General features: G+C 51.2%; 1 protein-coding gene across 3 annotated transcripts in view; it reads right to left on the reverse strand.

Moving 5' to 3' along the window:
- Positions 1 to 7,070: 7,070 nt before the first annotated feature.
- Positions 7,071 to 23,758, reverse strand: part of ACSS2 (acyl-CoA synthetase short chain family member 2) — a 69,227-nt gene continuing 52,539 nt past the window's right edge. For all 3 annotated transcript variants that reach the window (XM_030532941.1, XM_030532940.1, XM_030532942.1), the window contains 11 exons: positions 23,541 to 23,678; positions 22,990 to 23,160; positions 20,964 to 21,097; positions 18,757 to 18,889; positions 18,040 to 18,096; positions 17,472 to 17,552; positions 15,896 to 16,004; positions 15,597 to 15,665; positions 11,093 to 11,269; positions 9,573 to 9,647; positions 7,071 to 9,242 (listed from right to left, as the gene is read on the reverse strand). In XM_030532941.1, the coding sequence (XP_030388801.1) occupies positions 9,115 to 9,242; positions 9,573 to 9,647; positions 11,093 to 11,269; positions 15,597 to 15,665; positions 15,896 to 16,004; positions 17,472 to 17,552; positions 18,040 to 18,096; positions 18,757 to 18,889; positions 20,964 to 21,097; positions 22,990 to 23,160; positions 23,541 to 23,678 (1,272 nt within the window). In that variant the 3' untranslated portion in view covers positions 7,071 to 9,114. The remainder of the gene's footprint in view (positions 9,243 to 9,572; positions 9,648 to 11,092; positions 11,270 to 15,596; positions 15,666 to 15,895; positions 16,005 to 17,471; positions 17,553 to 18,039; positions 18,097 to 18,756; positions 18,890 to 20,963; positions 21,098 to 22,989; positions 23,161 to 23,540; positions 23,679 to 23,758) is intronic.

A 23,758-nucleotide genomic window follows, 5' to 3' on the forward strand; every position in this document is an offset into this window, starting at 1 on the left:
AGGCCAGCAGGTCATAACGATAGGGTGGGGAACCCGGATAGTTTAATAACATGAGATTGTTTAGCTGGGACCATCTGAAAGGACATGGGTGTTGTGGGAGAGTTGAAGCACAGAGGTGAGCCTGGGCCGCTGACACTTGAGCCTGTCTCCCCCCCTCCCACCCCCCGTGATGCAGAGAAAAGAGGGCTAGTAAAGTCATTTCTTCTGCACTGTTCTTCAGCGCCCCGGCAGGCCTCACGGGAGGGTGGGAATGGGGCATCCCAGCTCCCCGCAATGTCATGGGGAACAGGTGTTGGTACTGCCCACATGAAATCGGTTTATCACAACTTCCCCTGGTGCCTCAGTTCCCAGGGGTGATGGTCTCTCCCTGCAGGTGCAGAGGTTCCAGTAGCTCCTAGTCCCTCCTGCTGGGCCCTGGCCTGATGCTGAAGCCGTGGTGGTGAGCTCAGGCTGCAATGCTGGGAGTCACCTGGGCCAGTACAGGTGCTTGGGAGAGCTGACCCTGTCCCGATGCCCTGGTGGGGCTGTGAAAGCCCTGCCTCTGCCCTGTGTACGGGGAGCCCCATACTACACAAGGGAGGCTCATGGGGCTAGGGGCCACCTGGCTTCCTGGGGCCTTCTCAGGAAGGAGGTGACGGAGACGTTAGGCATAAAAACGTCTCCTCCCTGATCCAGACCACGAGGCTCCATTGTGGCCAATCCCCCCGAATCTGTTAGGATATAGATAGTCAGGCCTGTCTGTAAAGGCTTGTACATTAAGAATTTATGTATGTTTAGCATTTAGCTAGTTATAGAGGTATAAAAGAGAATCAGAATCGCCGTCTGCCTGTATAAGGGCCTTCTCTCACTGACACAGCCTGAGGCCCTGTTCTTAAGCTAAGGACTTTGGCTAAGCAGTGGAAGCAGCCATAAATGGGAAAGCGAATAGTCATGACCTCACATTTCAAACCAGTCTCATTGAAATAAGGCATTCAGGGGCTCTTAGAAAGGTGACCCGATCTGTCACCTCCAGAGAAAGGGAAGAGCCTAGAAGACATAAAAGGAAATTTAGTTTGATAGTTTTCTCTTTGGCAAGAACTCACTTATCAATAGACATCGTTGCAAAACCCTTCTGTCTTTACAGATGTAGTTGTGAAAGCCTCATGTCTGTCTTGTTTTGTCATTATCGTTCTCACTTTGCTATTGTTTATTTGCATGGTCTCTGTCTGGTTCTGTGATTGTTTCTGGCTGCTGTATAATTCATTTGGCTGGGTGTAAGCTAATGAAGGTGGTGGGATATAATTGATTAGCTAATCATGTTACAATATGTTAGGACTGGTTAGGTAAATTTCAGTACAATGATTGGTTAAGGTAGAGCTGAGAATATTACTATATAAATTAGGGGCAAGCAGGAAGTAAGTTGAGATTGAAAAAGAAGGAAAAAGGAGCTTGGATTTAAGCTTGCTGGAAGGTCACCCCAATAAACATTGAATTGTTTGCACCTTCGGACTTTGGGTATTGTTGCTCTCTGTTCACGTGAGACGAACCAGGGAAGTGGGAGGGTGAAGGAATAAGTCCTTTAACATCTTGGTGCTGTGACTCAGCTACATCGCATCAGATAGGTGAGTGGCAGCCTGTAAGTCCTCATCCCCAACAGTCCACTTGGAGAGGGTATGGCAAACTCTCATGATGGTCATTGCAGGTTCTGGCAAGCTGGGGTAATGGATTTTTTGAACAAATGGATAAGAAAGAATCAGGGCCCATACCAGGTGCAGGGGTCCACCTGGGATGAGATTAAGAAGGAGATGGGGGAGGTTTTGGGAGACCCCAAGGAAAGGAGTGTAGGGAAAAGGGACTGGTATTACAAGGTTTGTGTGCTGGGATGCCATACTGGCTAAAAAGGGAAGCCAATCTCCTCCAACACCTTAAGGATCTGGAGGGGAAAGTGGATCAGCAACGGATTTCAACAGAAAAATCTGTGTTAGCGGTAGAGGTTTTGAAAGCATAGGATGCTGCACGGACAGAGGAGTCTTGTGAGGCAATCTGGCGAGAGAGGGATGAACTGCTGGGGAGAGTAGGAGACTTAGAGGAGGAATTGTATTAATGGAAACATGGGGGCAATGGACTTGGGGACCCCAAAACATCCACCCCCACTAATGGAACTGGAGCCAGGTCCAACACCCTACCCTGAAAAAACACTGTACCCACCACTGTTGGTGGACATTGTAAGCTGTCAACCCACAGTTACAGCCCCTGCAAGAGAGGCTACCCGGAAGGAACTGCAGGAGGCAGTAATAGTGGCTTTGGTTGCGGGGTTGGCGAACCATGCCCCACAAGTAGTAGAAGAGGCAGAAATCTGCCCGTTGTCCCTGAAGGACCAGGAAGCAGTACTGGGCCATTTGGGAAAGATACCCTGGGATGACTGGGATCAGTTTGTGCTGTAGCTAGTGGAGGTGGGCAGGGAGATGGAGGGTCTAACTCATGAGGACCAGGTGATCATATGGTCTAGTCGTTTGGGACAGGGAATCGATGTGGCAGGACTGGTGCACCCATTTCTAATCCCTGGACAGGTGGCAAAACAGTTGTTTGGGGTGTACTCTTGTACTCTCATACTGCGGGGACAAATAAGATAAAGCAAATCCGTGGGGAAACAGAGTGGGAGGCACTTAATCGCATACAGGCATGGGCACGGTGCTGGGTGGATCCCCTGGACGGTCCATGGGTGATACCCCAGACAGGGGCACCAGGAGCTGGTGAGGGTGTGGAGCATGGTAAGGATGTGGAATTGCTGGAGAAATGGTTGGAGCTGAGCAATGCACAGTTCATGGGGCACTTAAGGTTGCAGCACCCTGAACTTGCTCCCAATCAGCTACCCCAGTTTCTGGAACAGGCAGACGTGTGGAGGCAGATGCCTCGGTGAGGGAGAGCCAGTCCATGTTATTACAGCAGGGTATCAGTACTGGGTCAGCCCAGAGGGGAGGATGTAGAGGGAGAGGTTGTGACTTTGGGTGAGGGGAGTCCGGGACAAGCGGGCAGCACAACAGATCCTGAGACTGCAGGCTGAACTGACTACCCAAGATCTTATCAGATCAGGGAGAAAGTGGCCCTGGAGGCCAGGAGACTGGGACTGCCTGAAATGCCAGACACGCAATTTTGCATGGAGACAGGAATGGGTTCATTGCCAGGACCCCCGGCTCCCTTGCAAACCAATGGGAGGGACAGAGGTGGGAGACATCCTGTCCATGTTCTCAGTTTAGGATGGGGTGCATCTGGTCACCCCATGGTCCAGAGGGTGATGGAAGGGAGTCCCATGAGAAATTTTTTGATAGACACTGGAGCAGCCATCAGCTTAACCACATGAGGGCAGGGGAGGCCCTCAGAAGGAACTGTGACAATTGTAGGGGCAACGGGAGGGGGGAGACAGTTAACCCTGAGATGGGGACAGATCAAAGGAATCTGGGGGAAAGGGGAGATTATGTGGGGTTGTAATGATGTGCTTAATCTGTTGGTGGCAGGAGATTTACACAAACTGGGACTTGTACTGGATTTAGCCAATCGGATGTGTTTACTGGGGCAGACAGGACAGTCAGGGCTATATCATTCCTATGGGGACAGCCATTATGACCATTAAAGCGGCACATGCCCTCCCACCACCCACGGCAGGGTGGGAATACATCCCTGTGTGGGCTACGGATAACCTGGATTGTGGTAGGGGTAGCATGGAGGTACTGCTAGAGCAGAGGCAGGCAACCTATGGCACATGTGCTGAAGGCGGCACGTGAGCTGATTTTCAGAGGCACTCACACTGCCTGGGTCCTGGCCACCAGTCCGGGGGCCTCTGCATTTTAATTTAATTTTAAATAAAGTTTCTTAAACATTTGCAAAACCTTATTTACTTTACATACAACAATAGTTTAGTTATATATTATAGACAGGGAGAGACCTTCTAAAAACGTTAAAATGTATTACCGGCACGCGGAACCTTAAATTAGAGGGAATAAACGAAGACTCGGCACAGCACTTCTGAAAGGTGCCGGCCCCTGTGCTAGAGGGAGGGGACCCTCCCTCACAGAACCAATATCCTATTCCTTGTGTGACATTGGCAGAGGTGGAGGCAACTCTTGGGGAATTGGACCAACAATTCAATTGATGGATGAGGGGACACACTTGGAATTGTCATCGGAAAAGGGGATTGTGGGCAGCAGGGAACACTATGCTGGGTACGTGGAATCTGGGGGACGAGTGGGTAACCAAACAATTAGTAAGCTAAAATGTGAGGTTTCAACAACAAATTAATGAATTAATGGCACAGCAGCTATCGGCAGTTGCCACAGGATGGAGGACAGCAGCAGAGGTAAACTTGTAGCTAACTCACTGGGCAGGGGACCTGGTGATGTGGGTGGGAGATGGCTTCAGAAGATTAACATGGGGATAAGTGTGTGTAGGTATTCAAAATGCTCAGTTAATAATGTTAATGGATATTATGAGAGATGCTTGGTCAGAACAATGGCCTTCAGTATTGAATTGGGAGGCTAGCCCATATTTATCCACAATTGCGAAAACATACCCATCTACCTGGAAAATAACATCCCCAACCTGCGGGGACAGTTCTTGTGAAATTGTTACAATGATACCATGGGAAATAAATGCAAATAAGGTGGTCCCCTTGGACCCTATGGAAGGGGGAACATGTTGGGAGCCACGTAGAAATAGGTCAGGGGTGGTGGTGGAATGGGGTAAATTGAACTGTCATCACATTAAGCAGTTGTATATCCAGAGGAGGAATATGGATGTGCAGACTGGAGGAGCAGAATCAGTGGCCTATTGCAAAGCGGGGGCATCTAGGGGTAATGTCTATGGGGTACGGTGTATTCTGTTGGGAATGTGTGCAATCCTGCAATATAACACTAGGAGGCAAAATCCTTCCATTATATGATCAAATTATGAATGTCTATACTCTGCCACCTGGATTATGGTGCACCAATGGGTCAATGCACTCAATCATTGTAAATAATCGAACTAGCATCTACTACCCCATGCCACACCAAGTAGTTGAATTGGTTTGGACAATACCAAATTTCACGGTGGCTATTCAATGGACACACAATATGGACAAAAGTACACAAGCATTACAAGAGCAGCTTGCTGCAAGCGCCAACAGTTGGACACACTTACAACAAACACTACAGGATAGTGCTGACAAAATTTCAACCCTATCAAAGGAGGAGCAGTGGTTTTGGTGGTGGCCAGGATGTTGGACCATACTGCAGTAGTCAGCACTCTTGGTGCTGCTGTGGATTATCATAGCAGCTGGTGTACTATTAACTGTATTTCTGTTACATTGTATATGGAAATGATCAAGGGGGGGCACAACCTCCTAGAAAACAGCCACTAATTATAACCTCTAAGTAATGTGGTAAGCCTTCCTTCCCCAGTGTACTAGACCGAACCTTCTCGGGCCCACTCTAACGGGAAAGCTGGAACACTAATTGGAATAGGTGTGGTCTGCCCATACAAAAGAAGGTGCAGGGCACAGTACTACCCAAGGGGCAGTGGGACAGATGGAATAGTGACACCTTCCACCTTGATGCCTGCCCCTATCAGGATGTGTGTCACCATATGTCCTGTGCTTTTCCAGGAATACCTGAGCAGGAGGATCCCAAAAGAAAAACAAGGGGGGTGGGGGCAGCAGGTTGGAGTGTTAGGATATAGGTAGTCAGGCCTGTCTGTAAAGGCCTATATGTTAAGAATTTAGGTACACCTCTACCTCGATATAATGCTGTCCTTGGGAGCCAAAAAATCTTACCGCATTATAGGTGAAACCGTGTTATATTGAACTTGCTTTGATCCACCGGAGTGCGCAGTGGAACAACTCATCGAGGGTGTTGGTGTATTCTCCACCACTGACAATTTTTAATATCAAGATCTGATGTTTTTCTAGAAGATGTGCTCTAGGAATGATTTTGGGGCAGTTCTGTGGCCTATTATACAGGAGATTAGAGTAGATAATCACAATGGTCCTTCTGGCCTTGGCCTATGACCCTATAAAGGTAAAAGATGTTGCAGTGGGTCCAATACTAGGGGAAAGCATGTGATTAGGTGGAGGTTAATTAATTAATATCTTTTATTAGACCAACTTCTGTTGGTGAAAGAGACAAGCTTTCAGACTCCACAGAGCTCGTTTGAAGGTCTGGGAAATGTAGTGTGTCACAGCTAAATAGAAGGTGGAACAGATTGCTTAGCATGAGGAGTTAATACACATTTCAAGAGACCATTCAAGGTGAATTGGCCCGTTAACATCTCTCCACTCATGGGGGCGCGGGGGAGGCAGGTGCAGGGGGAGCCAAGGGGCAGTTGTTACTGGGTTACAGTTTGTTGTAATGAACCATAAATCCAGTGTCTGTTCATTTCATGATTTTTAGTGTCTAGCAGAGTTATGCATTTAAGCTCCCAGGCTCGTGTTCTGAAGGTGCTGTGCAGGTTTCCTTGGAGGATGAGGACTGAGAGGTCAGACCCAGAGCGATAGCTTTGGGAGAAGTGTTCACCCACAGGTGACAGGGTGATTTTGGCTTTAATCATTTCCCTGTGTGGCTTCATATGAAAGCAGCGTGATTGTCTGGCTATGGGACCCTTCATAACTTCTCAGGACAGCTGGGCTGATGCTCACACTTTCCCCAACCGGCAGCCCTCTGCGAGAGGAGCACATCCAGCAAGGAGAAGCCATTCTTGTGGGACACCCCTAGTTAAGTGCTTGGCGATTCACTGCAATCCTGAGCAAAACAGCATCTCCAGGGCAAGTGGAGGGCTGTGAAATCCAGTGAGACATGAATGGAGGACAAAGGTTTCCAGGCTGCCATGCAGGGAGTTGGAGTGCCCCCCCGCCCACCCCTGCATATTTATGTGAAATCTGTAGCTCTCCCATCAGTGATCTCATGTGCAGCAGCAAGGCTCCATCTTGGGCTTTGATCTCCATAACCCGCAGTTTCAGCTAAACATGGTTTATGGACAATGACATGAAGTCCAGTCACTGCCTGCCTGCAAACCTCCTGCCAGTATACACTGGTCACACAGAAACAGGATACGGATCTGAATCTATTGTACACTCAGATTTATCATAACTGCAGAATTTAAATTCCTGCCTCAAAATTCCAGGTGCCTTCTGCATCGGGTGAGTGATGGTGCAGATCTGAAGCAGTAAGTGCCAGCCCAAGTCCACGAGGGCACTGCAACTAAGATCTCCATTTACCAACCACCCTCAGACCGTCACTCGCAAACAGCGAGCGCTCCAGAGTGGGTTTCATTTTTGTTTCATTGAGTTTTATTCCAACTAGAACAGGAGTCTAGCTGTTTTCCAACTGAAATTACAGACCAAGATAACAAAGGACAATATGGTTTTGAAGCTATTCCTATGAACAGAATGTAGCAGTTAAAGGCCCAGTCCCATTGCTGCTGAGTACACAAGTCAGACAGATACACGGAGGTTACAGATCACAGACATGTACATGTAGCATAAGAACAGCAGAAGTGAGTGACATTTAGCAATGAGACAACTCAGGGCGACCCTAACGTTACCCATAAGGACTTGGCTTTTGGGACAGAGCTTTGAATTTGTTTTGGCCAATTCAAGTGCCAAGTAGTTGTATGGCTAATTCCAGCATTTTTTTGGGCAGCCACAAGACAGCCAGGGTTGCACATTTGAAAACTACTTTCTCCGTATGTTAACGTGTAAATTATCAAATGAGCCTGGAAGCCATTTCTAACACACACACATCACAAAGGCAGTGTCTCCCCAGAGCAGTCCCAAGGCAAGGCCGGAATTAAGCAGCATGGAAACTGACTCGTAGCAGAAACCCTGTCACCATCCGTAGCCTTCACTGTCAGGTATGTTCAGGCTGTCGGTCTCAAGTCCGTGCAAGGGTTTTCCCACCATGAGGCAGCACGTCCGATTTAAAGCGTAGACTTGATTTAAACACCTTTCACTCCATTTTTTGGATGAGGAAGCACCTTGTTGGAATAGTAAGGCCCTGCCTGCCCCTTTCCATGTACTGTGAGTTGGGGCACCTCTGGATACGGGTCCTGTTTGCCTAGCAATGGGGAAGACACCTCTGCATAGCTCTCAATCACCTTTCCTTTGATATGTGTAGCACCCACTCTACCCCCCCAAGGCAACTGGATGAGCTATCCCTACGGTGGCACCGGCATGATCTACTGGAACCAGCAATTGGACAGCAATAGTACACTATGGAGCACAGCCAGTATGGCACATCCTGGCATTGAACTCAGCCCTTCCTGACTGTGGTTCCCTCATACATCCACTGCTCATGGAGGACCCTGTGCTGGGACAATCCAACTCCTGGTGCCAAGCAGTTAACATAACAAAATACTGGTACCAAAAGAGTTATCTAAAATGTCACTAATCCCCAAAGCCCCCAGCCACACACTACTCCCTTGCCGAGCCCTGGAGAGCTCAGCTAACATACAGCTCAGACTAAACAGATTTGGTGGAAAGAAAATTAAAAATAACTTGCACAGCTACAGAGTTGCAGATCCTTTTTCTAAAACTCCCCTCAGACACCAACAGATGGATACAGAAGCAGCAGCTTATTTGCAATGTGGATGGTGGCAGATGAATCCCAGTATACTCTGGTTTACTGAGAGCAATTCCAGTCGTTCTGCATTAACTTAGAGAGATTGTTGCCGGGAATCTGTTGGAGCCCAAGGCACATAACTACTGTTTGGGAACACCATTTGCCATCAAACCACCAATCCCCACTCTGGGCAGAATGCCAGGCCCCGCCCATTACACAAAGTCAATTTAAAAAACATGAATAAAATGATGGAAAAGAAAACGATGCAAGTCATTCTGCAATGAGTGACCGAGGCTGGAATTTCAGATACGCAGTATCAATCAACAACATAATGTACATCCTCTCCAGAGGCACAGACAGCTAGATATAACACAGCGAGAGGACCAGCTCGAGAGCCCATCTTCGCCTCACTGATGGCATTTCACATTCAACTTAACAGGTAATGACTTCTCTCCCCCAGTGAATACAATACTCCTCCGGACGGCCCCTGCTCTACTAGGACTTGGTGCTTCGGCGTCTCTAGTCTGAAGGACGGCATGCAGCTCTGCTACAGCACAGTGTCACACCTGTTGCTGAACAGGTGGTTTATAACAGCTGGATCTGCCACAGTTGAGGTATCTCCCAGATCTTGGTCATTCTTTGCAATCTTCCTTAGTATACGTCTCATAATTTTACCTGTCAAACAAAGAGCTGTGGTGATTTAACTGTATGTCCAGAGAGTCAAACCAAGACTCAATAGGTTTTCAGGGGGCTCCCACTGAATAAGCCATACTGGGACATAGATTTCTTCAAGTCTAGACATGCAGAGACCTGGGCACTCCAAGACCATTCTCAGGACAGCTGGACCCCACCAAAACCTACTGTAATTATCCTAGACTGCTGATCCCCACTGGGAGCACTCCGGTGACTCCCTTCCTCCGGGGCTGCCCAGCCTGCAGACACCAGGAGCTCTGCTGCTTGCTTCCCAAATGGTGTATCTGAGAAGAGTGAACAAGGACTCCTTACCTGAGCGGGTCTTGGGCAGACCAGGAGCATGCTGGATGTAATCAGGGGTTGCTATCGGTCCAATTTTTTCTCTAACTACAAAACAGAGATTTTCAGTATAATTATTAATATTTCCCAGAGCCGCTTTTTAGGGCAAAGTGAGTCAGTGAGAGCTGGAACTCAAGTGAGCAGCAAGTGGGACAAACGAGCCCACCAGGGCTGCACTGCGATCACTCCGATATCTCCACTGTTGGCAAAGGTGCAGGGGTTGCAGAATGGGGCCAGGCAGCACAATCGCACTGCTCAGGATTCTGCACTTGGAGACCCAGGGCTGGAGGGGAGGAGAGTGCATGCAGCTCTCTATAAAACACATGTTCTCCAGCTGCAGGAGAGATGTTTGACCATTTCTATTCTCTCTCCATTGCTTCTAGGGCGCACTTAAGGACCTGAAATTAAGATAGCTTTCCCCAAGGTTTGTGCCCATTTCCACATAGCAATGACTGACCCCCCTCAGGGTTCCCCTGGAGCAACAGGGAACCTGGCTGCATTTTGTTTACTGCCTTGTTCACGCACCACAGTCATCTCGGATGTCAATGGAGCTCATGTCAGTTTAGCTGGACTCCCACATGCATCACACCACACCCCTCTATTTAACTGCTCTGGGATGGCGCGCTGGATTCACCACCAGCTTACACGAGCTCTTCCAGTCTCCCATCCCACTTGGTACCACGTATGTGGGTTTACAGCAGCAAATGACGAGCCAGGAGAGGAATGCGAAGAGGCTCCCATGGGGCCTCTGCATGCCCATCACTGTCACTATCACTGTCTTCACGCCCATCCGCTAGCAGTACGGATAGGCTTTGGAAGGGACGCTCTGAGGCGGACGTGAGAACTGGACTGACATTCCCTCCCCTTCTAGGAAAACCAAGTCCACAGACGTTGACCAAAACATTTTGGTTTCAGTTAAAAGACAGCAGCAAGCACAGCAACCCGTACGGTCTATGCACCAGCACAGATCTCAGCTGCAAGAACCACGCAAGCAGCTCCCTCCCAGCAGCACCCACGCCTGCCTCCAACACACACTCAGCGAATGGAGCTGGGAAATGAGGGTTCTGGGCACGTGCCAGCACAACAGCCCCCACGCACAGGGCTGGGGAGGCAGAGGCTGTTGTCTCATGCCGCTGCCAGCTCACAGGAGGCAGGGGGTGTCACATGAGCAGCCACAACATTGGGAGATCTAATTTTAGCCTCTGCCAGCCCTGGGACTCGACCTTTTTCCTTGATGTTGCTTTGTTACCCAGGCTGCAGGAGCACAAGGGGCTCAGATGGGAGCTGGCCATAGCCCTGGCAGGGAACTGGTGTTCTCTAGGCAAGAGGCACTTCCTTTGGCGAGGCCACACTGCTTCACTCCCCAGCAGGCATGTCAGCCCCTGCAGAGCCTTTACCATGTCCAGCAGAGCCCTCCCCTCTTCTCTGGCGACAGCAGGCACCTACCACAACCCACCCTACACGAAAAATGCTGACAGCTCTGCTGCCGTTACCTTGTTTTCTCAGTTCATCCATCAGGGCCGTGGTGAATTTTTGGCCATCCCTCAAGGTCACAAAGCAGTAGAGGCATTCGCCTTTCACTGGGTGGGGGTGACTCACCACTGCAGCCTCAGAAACGGAGGAGTGCTCCACCAGGGCAGACTCCACCTCCGCAGTGCTCAGCAGGTGGCCTGGAAAGAAAGAGGCAGCGCTTTGCTAAGTCCAGCAGTGTCTGGCTCCCTTGCTCCAGAAGGGCTCGCTGCAGAAGGGCCCCGGGAGTGAAAAAGGCCCCTAAGCTCCAGTTGGGTGGGCTGTTTGCATGCACTACAATGGACTCTTGGGAGATTCTGCTCGGAGCCTATGAGCAGCCCCAACCTCATTCTGGGGAGACGACAATGGTCCCTCCCTTATGCCATGTTACCCACCCCTGGATACTTGACAAACAGCAGGAGCTTTGTGTGAACAAAGGGAGAAGCCCAGGAAGCTATATTCTGCCCAGAACACGTGTCTCTGAGCAGGCCCTCCCATGGCTGGGCAAGCTGCCACCAACCACTGGGTGCTGGTAACACCTAGCTAGCCCACTGGTATTTAATGACACATCGAGTAGAGCTACCCATTAGTTATGGGCTGTCACAGAACTGTCACTTTATCACACTAACGCCCATGGTACAGGAGAATCTGCATTCCTACCATACCCCAGCCAAAGGCAGAGGGAACAGATAACCAACAGGCCACCTCTGTCAGTTACAGGAGGTGGCCGGGGAGCAGGAAGCAGAGTCCAAAAGTCAGTGGTCACTTTAGCAGAGCATTTGATACACTGCACTGAAATCTTACTAGCAAACTTCAGTCAAGCTACTCTGGAGAGGAGCAATTTCATGTGGACTGACACTGGCTGAAGGGCCATAAACAAAGAGTAATAACCAGTAGCAAGCTGAGGGAGGCACCTTGTAGGCAGCACAGAATTCAGGGGTGCACAGCATGTTAATGACACTCCCAGATTACATTAAAGCAAAAGCAGAAAAAGAACCAGGGACCTGGTGAGATGAGACGCGTGGGCAGGATCCTGCATGGAAAGCCAGCTGAAAGACACCATCGATAGGAAGGGTGCAGACAGCACTACTGCCAAAAAGGGCTAGGATCCATAGCGCACAGTGAATTGGAAGCAGCCTGCAGTACGATAGGGCAGCAAAATGGCTGAGGCGATTGTGGAGAGCATACACAGAAGCTAACCAATAGAGCCTATCAAAGTAACCTGACATCTTTTTTTTAAATGAGATTACAAGTTGTGTGATAAAAATAATAGTGTTGATGTAATAGACTTAGACTTCTGTAAGGCATCTGACTACCGCACGACATTTTGATAGAAAAACTATGAAGATTTAAAATAAACCTGGCACACATTAAATGGATTAAAATCTGGCTAACCGATAAGTCTGAAAATGTCATTGTAAGTGGGTAATCGTTATTGAAGGGCTGGGTTTCTAGTGGGGTGCTGCGAGATTTGTTCTGGGCCTTACTTTATTTAACATTTCTATCAATGACCTGGAAGAAAACAGGAAATTGTCACTGAAAAAGTTCACAGATGACACAAAAACTGGAGGAGGGGTTAATAATGAAGAGAACAGGTCACTGATTCAGAGTGCTCTGGATAGCTTGGTAAGCTGGGTGCAAGCAAACAAACAATGTGAATTTAAATACGACTACATCTAGATACAAGCAATGTCAGCCACACTTACAGGATGGGGGATCTATTCTGGGAAGCAGTGACTGAAAAAGATGTGCAGGTTGTAGTGAATAATCAGCTGAACATGAGCTTCCAGTGTGACACTGTGGCCAAAAGCGCTAATGCAATCCTGGGATGCACAAACAGGGGAAACTCGAACAGGAGTAGAGAGGTTATTTTGCCTCCTGTATTTGGCACTGGTGCAAACTGCCACTGGAATCCTGTGTCCAGTTCTGGTGTCCACAGTTCAAGAAGGATGATGATAAATTGGAGATGGTTCAGAGAGGAGCCATGAGAATGAGTAAAGGGTTAGAAAACTTGCCTTATAGTGATAGACTCAAAGAGCTCAACCAATTTAGCTTAACAAAGAGAAGGTTAAAGGGTGACTTGATCACAGTCTACAAGTATTTACATGGGAACCAGTATTTAATAATACGCTCTTCACTCTAGCAGAGGGGAAGGTCTAACAGGGTCCAATGACTGGGAGCGGAAGCTAGACACATCCAGGTGTAAGTGTTTAACGGGGAGGGGAATTAACCAATGGAACAACTTACCAAGGGCCCTGGTGGACTCTCCATCACTGGCAATTTCCAAATCAAGATGGGCTGTTTTCCTAAAAGCTCTGCTCTAGGCGTTTTTGTGGGGCAGGTCTCTGGCCTGTGTTATGCAGGAGACCAGACTGGATGATCACAATGGGCCCTTCTGGCCATGGACTCTATGATTCTATGTAACAACCTGCTGTGTCATGGAGCAGTAACCCATCTCGGTCTCCTCAGACCTTACCCGACGTACGATAACCAGCACTGGGAACTGCCTTACAAGAGATGAGGGAAAAAACTGAGGGAGCTTAGGAGTGGGGGGAAAGGATTGTGTTTCAGAAAGGGTTAGAAGAATGTCTCCAGCTCCAGGCACCAGCTTAGCAAGCAGGTGCTTGGGGGAGCCAATCCGGAGAGGGGCGGTAGGTCCAGCTACTTGGCAGCAATTCGGCGGAGGGTCCCTCACTCCCGGTCGGAGCGAAGGACCTCCCACTGAAATGCCGCAGATCGCGATCGCGGCTTCTTTTTTTGGGGGGGGCTGCTTGGGGCTGCAAAACCCCTGGAGCCGGCCACACCAGCTTGACCAAATGATAGAGAGAACACCAGCAACCAGGATCCGACTCGGCATGCCAGCAAGGGAGGGGTTATTTAGCCTGATACACTGAATGAGGAGCAATGGGATGGAGGGAATTAGAGACATTGGCTGAACCTCAGACAAAGCTTCCAGACTGCATGGTCATCAGCCCTGTGGAATCGTCTCCCTGGCAGTATGCGGGCGCCATACCTGGAGACAAGATAAAGCACCAGAGAACGGCTGGGGACAGCCTGCCCTGGCTCCGGGAACAGGGGCTAATTTCACCAGGAGCTTCCCCCTTCCCCAAATGTCTACAAGTCAGATTAACAATGTTATTTACATGGTGCCTTTAATCCACTAGCAGGAGGCGGTAACCATGGTAATACGCCTCACTCAGCTCCTAGAGCATTCCCTGCTGGTGCACTACTCACACTCCGCCAAAGACAGGCAGGCTGGCAAGGCCCTGCAACGAGGCCAGTCCTGCTGGGGTCAGTGGAGGTGCTCCTGTAAATGACGCCTCCAGACACCTGGCAGGCATGACAGTGGGATGCCTCTCAAGTTACGACTCCAGTTTGTATCATGGGCTGAACACACGTCTGACCCGGCTTACTACTGTCCTGTATTGCAGCCAGCACCTCGTTTAGGAAAGGCGCGTGATGCCTTCCGGAAGGAATATCGCTGAGAAGATGGCAATTGAGGGCCACTACCTCCAAATGTCTCAATTACCAGCCTCTCCCCATGTACCAATGGATCTTCTGCACAGAGACTTGCAGGGTGGGGCGAGTATGGCTGGGAGAGGGGGCTGGAGCGTCCTAGTGGAGCACCTGCAAAAGGAACAGGCACTCTAAGAGCAGAAGTGCTGCTCTGAGTGGGGAGCCAACCGCTGCCTCATGTATGATGGCCTGGTAGGAGAGAGAGGGCAGACAGGACATGACGCAGCTGGAAATTCTAACAAACCTTACCCTGAGGGCGAGATCAGACTGTGGAGGGAGGTTTCAGGACTTCTGTTATTTTTGGCTCTTGAGCTATTTAAGAGTAAAGTCACCGTAGGTAAGAAATTCCTTTGCTAAGCCTGTGTTCCTTGCTTTTATGCCGCACTGTCCATGAAAGAGTTAAACTAGAAGCCCAGTGTGCTCGCAGCCTAGATGGAACTCTAGGGGAGCACATGTAAGCCACAGGGGAGCTCGGGATGTTTCATCCACCAGATTCTGGATCTGCGTGGTTGGATGAAGGTGTCCCAGGTCCTCAGACAAGAGTGCACCGGAGGGTCCAAGAGCTCGAAACTGTGACTAGTCTCTACACAGACTCAGCTCTTTTGGAAACCTGGGGCCCAGGAACTGGCTGCACTCACAGGCTGGTGACAGCACAGAGGGACAAAGGGCCAGGCTGCAACAGCTAGTGCTTGAGTAAGCCCCACACATGGCTGGCTACAGACAGTTTACTGGCTGTGTGCTTCCCTTCTCAGTAGCTTCAGCTGAGACTATCCAGCTGTGGCCAGAGGCTGTGCAAACAGCCGCTGGTGTGAGTGCGCCTCATGCTGGGCAAGGCAGAACTTGCTGCTGGTGGCTGGGAGCGAGGGGGGATTCCCTCTCCCACTGCTTTGTAAAGGTTGGCTGGAATTTTTAACCTGCACCTTTAAAACACGTGCCTCCTCTCTCCACCACAGTCAAAGGGTCTGTTCTCACCAGAGACATTCAGCATATCGTCGATGCGCCCCGTGATCCAGTAATAGCCATCCTTATCTCTCTTGCAGCCTACAAAGAACCAGTCACCAGCATGAGGACACAGCAGCAGAACTCAATGCATCTGACAAAGGAATTGGGGAATGGAATGCAGTGAGATCCCAGGGGCTCTCCCATGCCATGTGCTGCTAATCCCCAGCTAGCAGAGTAGCCCACCAACCCTCCTGCCCAGAAAGCAGGGATACTGAGGAGGCCACACAAGCTGCCACACCCTGGGACAAGGCTGTTGCCTGAAGTCTTACCATCTCCTGTCACGTAGTACCCTGGGAACTTCTTGAAGTAGGTAGTCTCAAATCGCTGGTGGTTCCCGTACACTGTGCGCATTATTCCAGGCCAGGGCTGCTTAAATACCTGTGGGAGAGGATATAGAGATGTGGCATTAGAATCAGGGAGCCCCTCCAGTACACAGCCTTACAGCAGCACGAGTTCTTGGCCTAAGTTGTAGGTCACGGTCTCTAGTGGGCTCGCTCTTACATCGCCAGAGAAAGACAGAGCAGTCTAGCCAGCAGATAGCCATGTCTGTCTCCTGCATTACTCCTGGGCCTAACACTAGCTCAGGCCCATACTACCCTGTGTCCGATCTCTGATCTCAGCTGCCGAGAGCAGGATGCTACAGCATTTTAACCAAAGTCTCTCAGCACCCAACACACAAAGGGCAATATGCTGCTTCTACCTTGACATCCCCATAATTGTATAGTCATTAATTACAGCGTATGAAGTTTGCTTTGTCCCTTGCAGAGAAACTGTAGATTCCAAGGCCAGAAGGGACGACTGTGATTGTCTAGTCTGACTTCTAGAACAGTGGTTCTCAACCAGGGGTCCAGGGCCCCTTGGGGGGCTGTGAGCAGGTTTCAGGGGGCCCACCAAGCAGGGCTGGCATTAGACTTGCTGCAGCCCAGGGTAGAAAGTCAAAGCCCTGCTGCATGGAGCTCAAGTCGAAGCCTGAGCAACTTAGCCTCATGGGACCCCCTGTGGTGTGCGGCCTCATGCAACTGTCCTACTTGATACCCCTTATTCTGGCCTTGGGTTTTATATAGAAAAACAGTTGTTGTGGCACACGTGGGCCATGGCACGTTGGGGGGGCCTCAGAAAGAAAAGGGTTGAGAACCCCATTCTAGAACATGGGCCACAGAACTTCCCCCCAATAATTCCCAAGTCATACCTGTTAGAAAAACATCCTACCCCGAGTTAAAAATTGTCAGTGATGGAGAATCCACCATGACCCTCGGTAAAAGATTTAATCATATAGGGAAGAGCTGCTCCCTCTTTATGAGGGACATAAGTAAGATCTCCCATGGGGCAGCCAATATTCGAGAGGTAGGACACCGCCCTATCAACATCCCGGATTCCCAAACAGTTGCAATCACTGACTTCACCCCGAGAATCGGCTCCTGCTGCACAGAGCTGATGGCTGGGAAAGCCCCAGGTCCCCTTGCTCCTGATGGCGCACTCTAACGCAAACTTCCCAAAGAGGGGAGGATCTCACTACATAGCCTTTAACCCCCTGCCCGCAACGCTTTCTTCAATTATACAATAGCTCTGATGACAATCTACGTGGCTCCTACGCTGGCAGTTAGAGTCCAATGTCATTTCTAATGGCACAAGACCGTCTTGCAGCATAGATGTGAAAAGTGTAACTAGATATGCTTGTGAGGGGATAACCTCACACCAGTTCAGGTCCCTGGCTTGGAACCAACACACATGTGACTCCTGCTCCCCAATGGGAACCAGTCAGTCACCCGGTGAGCCCCAGCTTCCCCATGGCCCTGGTGTAACTGTGACAGGGCTTGGTCCAAGCTCAAGATCACAGTTCTTTACCAGGTAGCCTTCCGCTTCTCCCTCCAGTTCCTCCCCGGATTCATCCAGGATAGCAGGGACAACACCGAAAAATGGAAACGTCTGCAGGAGATGTTCATGGAAAGAGAAAGTTGAACAGTACGAATTAAAATCCCTTAAAACAGACAAAGGAAGCGCAGAGTGAGCCTAACTTTGGGGAGGGATTCAGTCCCTGAGTGTCTGCCAGCAACTATACAAATGGAGCAGTAAGTCTCTCCCTAGGCTCCATTATAGCCATAGATCCCCAGGGAATTCACCCCTGCTTAGGCCTGGCTCAACCCCTTCCAGCCAATGCTCATGCTGCCCAGGCTTTTGGGAGGGAGAGTTCCCCCCATAGATTATCTGGGGAGTTCAGTATCACACCTGAACTGGGCAACATAGCAAACTAGGTAGTTACGCTCACGGAGGGCCCTGTCAACGCAAATGGGGCCTTACAGGTGTCACTGAGCCTAGGCCCCAGCCCAAGTCACTGCCCCAGAAAAATCCCAGCAGCAGGAGAGCACAGAACAGAGCACACCAGCCGCAGGGCGCTTGAATTGTTTCTACTCACCGCGGAACCCGGCTTCATGGGTGTGGCAGCGGGGAGCGGCGTCAGCACATGGCCACCCTGCGGGAGGAAGCAATAGAGATCAGCCATTCACACTGCCTGGCCCCTCACACAGACACTGCCCTGCCCTGGAATGTGCTCGGATGCTGGGCAGCAGCTCGGGGCACGGCGGAAGGAGGGACTGGTGCACAGGCAGGATGTGTGGCAGGGAGTAATGCACTGGGGCAGCTTGGCAGGAGACAAGAAACAGAGGGAGGAGTGCGGGGGCACAATGACATATGGGCTGAGGAGAGGCAAATGAGATGCCTGGAGAGCAGTAACAGCAGCAGCCAGTTGGACACAATAGGAACAGGAGGCCAGAGAGCTCAGTCTCCTACCCCAGCCATCCCCTGGCAGTGCCCCTGTCTGAGAGGCAGGCCCCGTACTGCCTTGTAATCAGAGATGCACCGGGCAGGGGGGTAACAGGAACAAGTTCCCCACTCACCCCTAGCCTCCAGGGGAGCACGTGTGGCTGTGATGCTCCCTGGGCTCCCGGGAAGGTTAGACCCCACTGTGCCGACATGACACTGCAGCAAGCCCACAGAGCAGCCTGGGACCTCACAGGGACTGAAGGGGGGCAGTGCCTGGCACCCTTAGAGGTTACAGAACTCCCAGGGCTCCCTGCTCTCTCCCAGGGGGAGGTCGTGGGGGTCTGAGGAGAGCTGGCAGGGAGGAACTCACAGTCTCTGTCTGCCAGAAGGTATCCACGATGGGACACCTCTCTTCTCCAACCACTTGATAGTACCACAACCAGGCTTCGGGGTTGATGGGCTCTCCGACCGTCCCCAACACTTTCAAGGATTTCCTGCTGTACCTGCAATGAGAAGCAGCAGGTTTCACACATGCGCACGCGCTCTCTAGCCTGGACCAGGCCACAGAGAGACTGGCTCGTAGCCCTGTTTGTGAGCTTGCCCAACCCGGACAGCCAACTTCGGCATAGGGGACCTCAGTGACCATCCAGTTTGGGTTTTCAAGAGCTCCTCTAGGACCCAGCGTGTGCAGAGAGGGGAAGTACACGGAGCAGCAGCAGAGCCAGCCCCTTGGTCTGACCCACAAAGACACTCCCTAGCAGTCACGGCAGCTCAGACAGCAAGGACCAGAGTCCTTGCAGACTATGAGCTCAGGGCAACTTCTGGTCCCATCACCCTTCTCAGTCCCTCCACAGTGTCTGGGAACATAAGGCTGGTGGTGGACATGACACACCTCCAAAGCAGGAGCTCTCTGTGCCCAGCACACACCCCTGTAGTCCCGCTCCAGGGCTGATGGGAGTTGTCCTGCCACGTAATCCGGCTATAGCCCAGAACTCTGACATCAGAACATGAGGTAGGTGTTTCAGACTCTACCTAAGACCAAGTCAGGGGCAGTGCTGAGAAGTGACATAAAGCAGCTCACCATAACCCACTGCCCAGGGCTCAGAAACGCAACCTCCAGATTTCTGGTGCCCACTTACAAGCATCATAACAGGAAGGTTCTCCCATTTGTGCAGGCCAGACACAGCATAGACTCATTGACTCAGGCTTTAGAGTCAGACACGATCCCCTAGTCTGACCTCTTGCACATCGCAGGCCACAGAACCTCACCCACCCTCTCCTGTAACAGACCCCTAACCTCTGGCTGAGTTACTCAAGTCCCCAGATCATGGTTTAAAGACTTCAAGTTACAGAGTACCCACCATTTATACTAGTTTAAACCTGCAAGTGACCCAGGCCCCATGCTGCAGAGGAAGGCGAAAAACCACCAGGGTCTCTGCCAATCTGACCTGGGGAAAATTCCTTCCCAATCCCAAATATGCCAATCAGATAGACCCTGAGCACTCGGGCAAGACCCAGCAGCCAGACACCTGGGAAAGAATTCTCCGCAGTAACTCAGAGCCCTCCCCATCACCGGCCACTGGGGATATTTGCCGCTTGCAGTGGCAGAGTGGCTACATGCCATCACAGGCAGTATCATAGATTCATAGATTCTAGGGCTGGAAGGGACCTTGAGAGGTCATCGAGTCCAGTCCCCTGCCCTCATGGCAGGACCAAATACTGTCTAGACCATCCCGGATAGACAGACACTTATCTAACCTACTCTTAAATATCTCCAGAGATGGAGATTCCACAACCTCTCTAGGCAGTTTATACCAGTGTTTAACCACCCTGACAGTTAGGAACTTTTTCCTAATGTCCAACCTAAACCTTCCATCCTGCAGTTTAAGCCCATTGCTTCTTGTTCTGTCCTTAGAGGCTAAGATGAACAAGTTTTCTCCCTCTTTCTTATGACACCCTTTTAGGTACCTGAAAACTGCTATCATGCCCCCTCTCAGTCTTCTCTTTTCTAAACTAACCAAACCCAATTCCTTCAGCCTTCCTTCATAGGTCATGTTCTCAAGACCTTTAATCATTCTTGATGCTCTTCTCTGGACCCTCTCCAATTTCTCCACATCTTTCTTGAAATGCAGTGCCCAGAACTGGACACAATACTCCAGCTGAGATCTAACCAGCGCAAAGTAGAGCGGAAGAATGACTTCTCGTGTCTTGCTCACACAACACCTGTTAATTCATCACAGAATCATGTTTGCTTTTTTTGCAACAGCATCACACTGTTGACTCATCGGAGCATCCCCTCCATATACTTATCAAGCTCAGTCTTGAAACAAGTTAGGTGTTTGCCCCACAGCTCCCCTTGGAAGGCTGTTCCAGAACATCACTCCTCTGACAGTTAGAAACCTTCATCTAAAGAAAATGCTTCAAACAGCTGCTCTTGGGGATCCACAACCCATCTGCTCAGGGAGGGGCGGGAGCTCTCAAGCAACCAGTCCCAAGCCAGTCCTGTGCTCTGGGGTCCTACTGCCTTGTGCCCATGGAGCTATCGGGGTCCCTCCCCCGTTGGGGAGCTGTGCTTACTTTTTGACGGGCTCATTGCCGTACTTCATGAGCAGTCGGATGGCTGTGGGCGCAGTGTAGAACTTGGTCACCTGGTACTTGTCAATGATGCTCCACATGCGGCTGACGTCTGGATAGATGGGCAGACCTTCGAACTGAGCGTGAGACACCATGGTCAGCACAGCCACTGCCCAGCCCTTGTGACGGGCCCTGGGGAGAGCCTGGCACCCTGTCCTCGAGCCCAGGCAGCTGAGACTGAGCACAGCGGGCCCAGGGGATGCTGGGAGCCCATCTCGCTCCAGGCAGACCAGGCATTAGGCCTAGGCTCTGCTCTGTTCAGACAGCCCTCTGTGCCACCAGGTAAGGCAGGGACCAGGTCTCCTCTGCGCTCCAGCTGAGCATAGCTGTGCTTGGGGGCATGAAGGAACAAGAGCAGATCAGAGGCAGGGATCTAAGCTACCTTGGCCCCCCCACCAGCCAGTGCTCCAATCAGGGGCAGCTCTAGACATTTTGCCGCCCCAAGCATGGCGGCATGCCATGGGGGGCGCTCTGCCGGTCGCCGGTCCCACAGCTCCAGTGGACCTCTCGCAGGCATGCCTGCAGAGGGTCCGCTGGTCCTGCGGCTCCACCGACGCAGCCACGTCTGTGGGAGGTCCACCAGAGCCGCGGAACCAGCGGACCCTCCGCAGGCATGCCGCAGAAGGCTGGCTGCCTGCTGCCCTCCTGGCAACCAGCAGAGCGCTCCCCGTGGCATGCCACCCCAAGCACGTCCTTGGGGTGCTGGGGCCTGGAGCCACCCCAGGCTCCAATGGCTCCCAAGGTTCAGCAGCTCTGCAGAGGCGAGGGCCCAGAGACCACTGGTATATGGCCTTTAGGTTGGGGATTAAGGGTGATTGGCTCTTCATGCCTCCCCTGCTCCTCCCAGTCCCAACCCCCGCCTCACTTTTTCCCACTCCAGGGAAAGCTCCCCCTGCACACTCACGAGGGCTGGCAGGGCTTCCCTCCCCGCAGGCACAGCCCACTCTGCTCCACCCCCTGCTGGTTCTGGGCTCCATGGCTTATCAGCGCCAGGTAGGGACACATCTCCCAGGCAAATGGGAGAGAAGGCCATGTGCAGACTGGCTCCAGCCAGAGGACTGCCAACATGGCCCCTTCTCAGGACAGCCATAGCACCGAGTCTCCTGGATGTGGGTCCTGCAGCTCGCCCCCCCAGACAGGCGGGGAAAGCCAGCCCTACCATCCCAGAGAATGCAGCTAATGCAGGCTATCGGAACAAGGACAGCAGCAAACTTCCATGTTCCAGAACTGCACTGGGCCCGGAGGGCGTAACACATGGCTTGCAGACCCTGCCATCCTGCTTGGCATTGCCCCAGAAAGGAAAAAAAAAAAGTTCTTCCTCCTCTTTTCCCCCCCCCCCCGAGGAGTCTGGGGTCTGACAAGTCCCTGCCCTGGTTTTGCTGGGGTTCTTGAGTGGGGGATGGGGTGCTGCCAGCCTCTCTCCCAAGTGTCCTTCAGGCATTGGAGATAAATGTGCTAGCAAAGCATCACAGCAGCAAGACAAAACCCCTCCCAACAGCAGCTCTGCTTTCACGCTGTCCCAACACCCTGATTCATTCACTCTCCCATCCCCGCAGCATCCTCCAGGGCAGACAAGGCCCTAGTTTCTAAGGGCAAACAAAAACCACTTGTTTTCTTACACAAGAATCTCACAAACCAAGCCCTTCCTGCCTTATCACAAAGCAGTGAGAGCAACAGGCACTGGCCTCCTCTGCTGTGCCCTCCAACTCCACTTCGTGAGGCCTGCGTGACGGGTGCCTCGCCCTCATCACAGGGCAGCACTCTGCTGTTGCAGCCTCCAAGGCGCTGGTTACCGCACAGCATACACACTGATTCCCAGGCTGCTTTTCAAATGAGGTAGAGAGAAGAGCAGGTCACAAGGGCAGGGGCTTGTGCTCATTGCAGAAACAGACAGATATCAAGGGAGGCTGCTCAGCAGCAGGCTGGTCTCTACCTTTGGGGAGAGGCTCCCAGCCCTCACAGAACTTACCAATACACTGGTTGCCCCATTTGCCAGTGGTCCGTAAGTGAGGTAGGAGTGGCCAGTTATCCATCCGATGTCAGCCGTGCACCAGTAAATGTCCTCAGGATGGTGATCAAACACATACTTAAAGGTAGCAGCTGTATAAATCATATATCCACCCACCGTATGCACAACGCCCTGCAACAAAAACACGTGATCAGCAGGAGACGCTTCAAAGGCAAAGGCAAAGCCACCCCCAGCTCTCCCAAGCTGACCAGCACCAGACTGGCAAGTACCAGGAGCAGGACTTCAGTGTCTGAACTGGAAAAGCACAGCTCCATCCCAAAGCTACCACCTCTCCAGCTCAGAGCTCACGCAAAGTGCAGCAGAGAAAACAGAACCGTAAACTAAGTACTTCATAGAATGCTCCATACCTGAAATATGAGCGTGGTTCATCTCTAACTTTCCCCAGGGGTAAGCCCCTATTACTGGTATCTCCGAGACCTAAGGACTAGTTCCCGTTACAGACATCATTTCTGGCCAGGGAAGCAGTATGAGTTAGCCATAGTGAAAGATACCTTGGGTTTCCCAGTTGATCCGCTGGTGTAAAGAATGAACAGCTCATCTTCAGCATCGCACCATTCAGGCTCACACTCCTTGCTGGCATTCTTCATAAGCTCGTGCCACCAAAGGTCAACATGGGAATTCCATGGAGTCTGAAGAAAAGCGAGAGGTGGAGGGGATGATCTCCAAAAGGCAGCTAGATTGGGCAAGCAGAACACGCTGTAGCAGAAGG

This window comes from Gopherus evgoodei, chromosome 14, assembly GCF_007399415.2.
Source record: "Gopherus evgoodei ecotype Sinaloan lineage chromosome 14, rGopEvg1_v1.p, whole genome shotgun sequence".
Lineage (NCBI taxonomy): Eukaryota > Metazoa > Chordata > Testudines > Testudinidae > Gopherus > Gopherus evgoodei.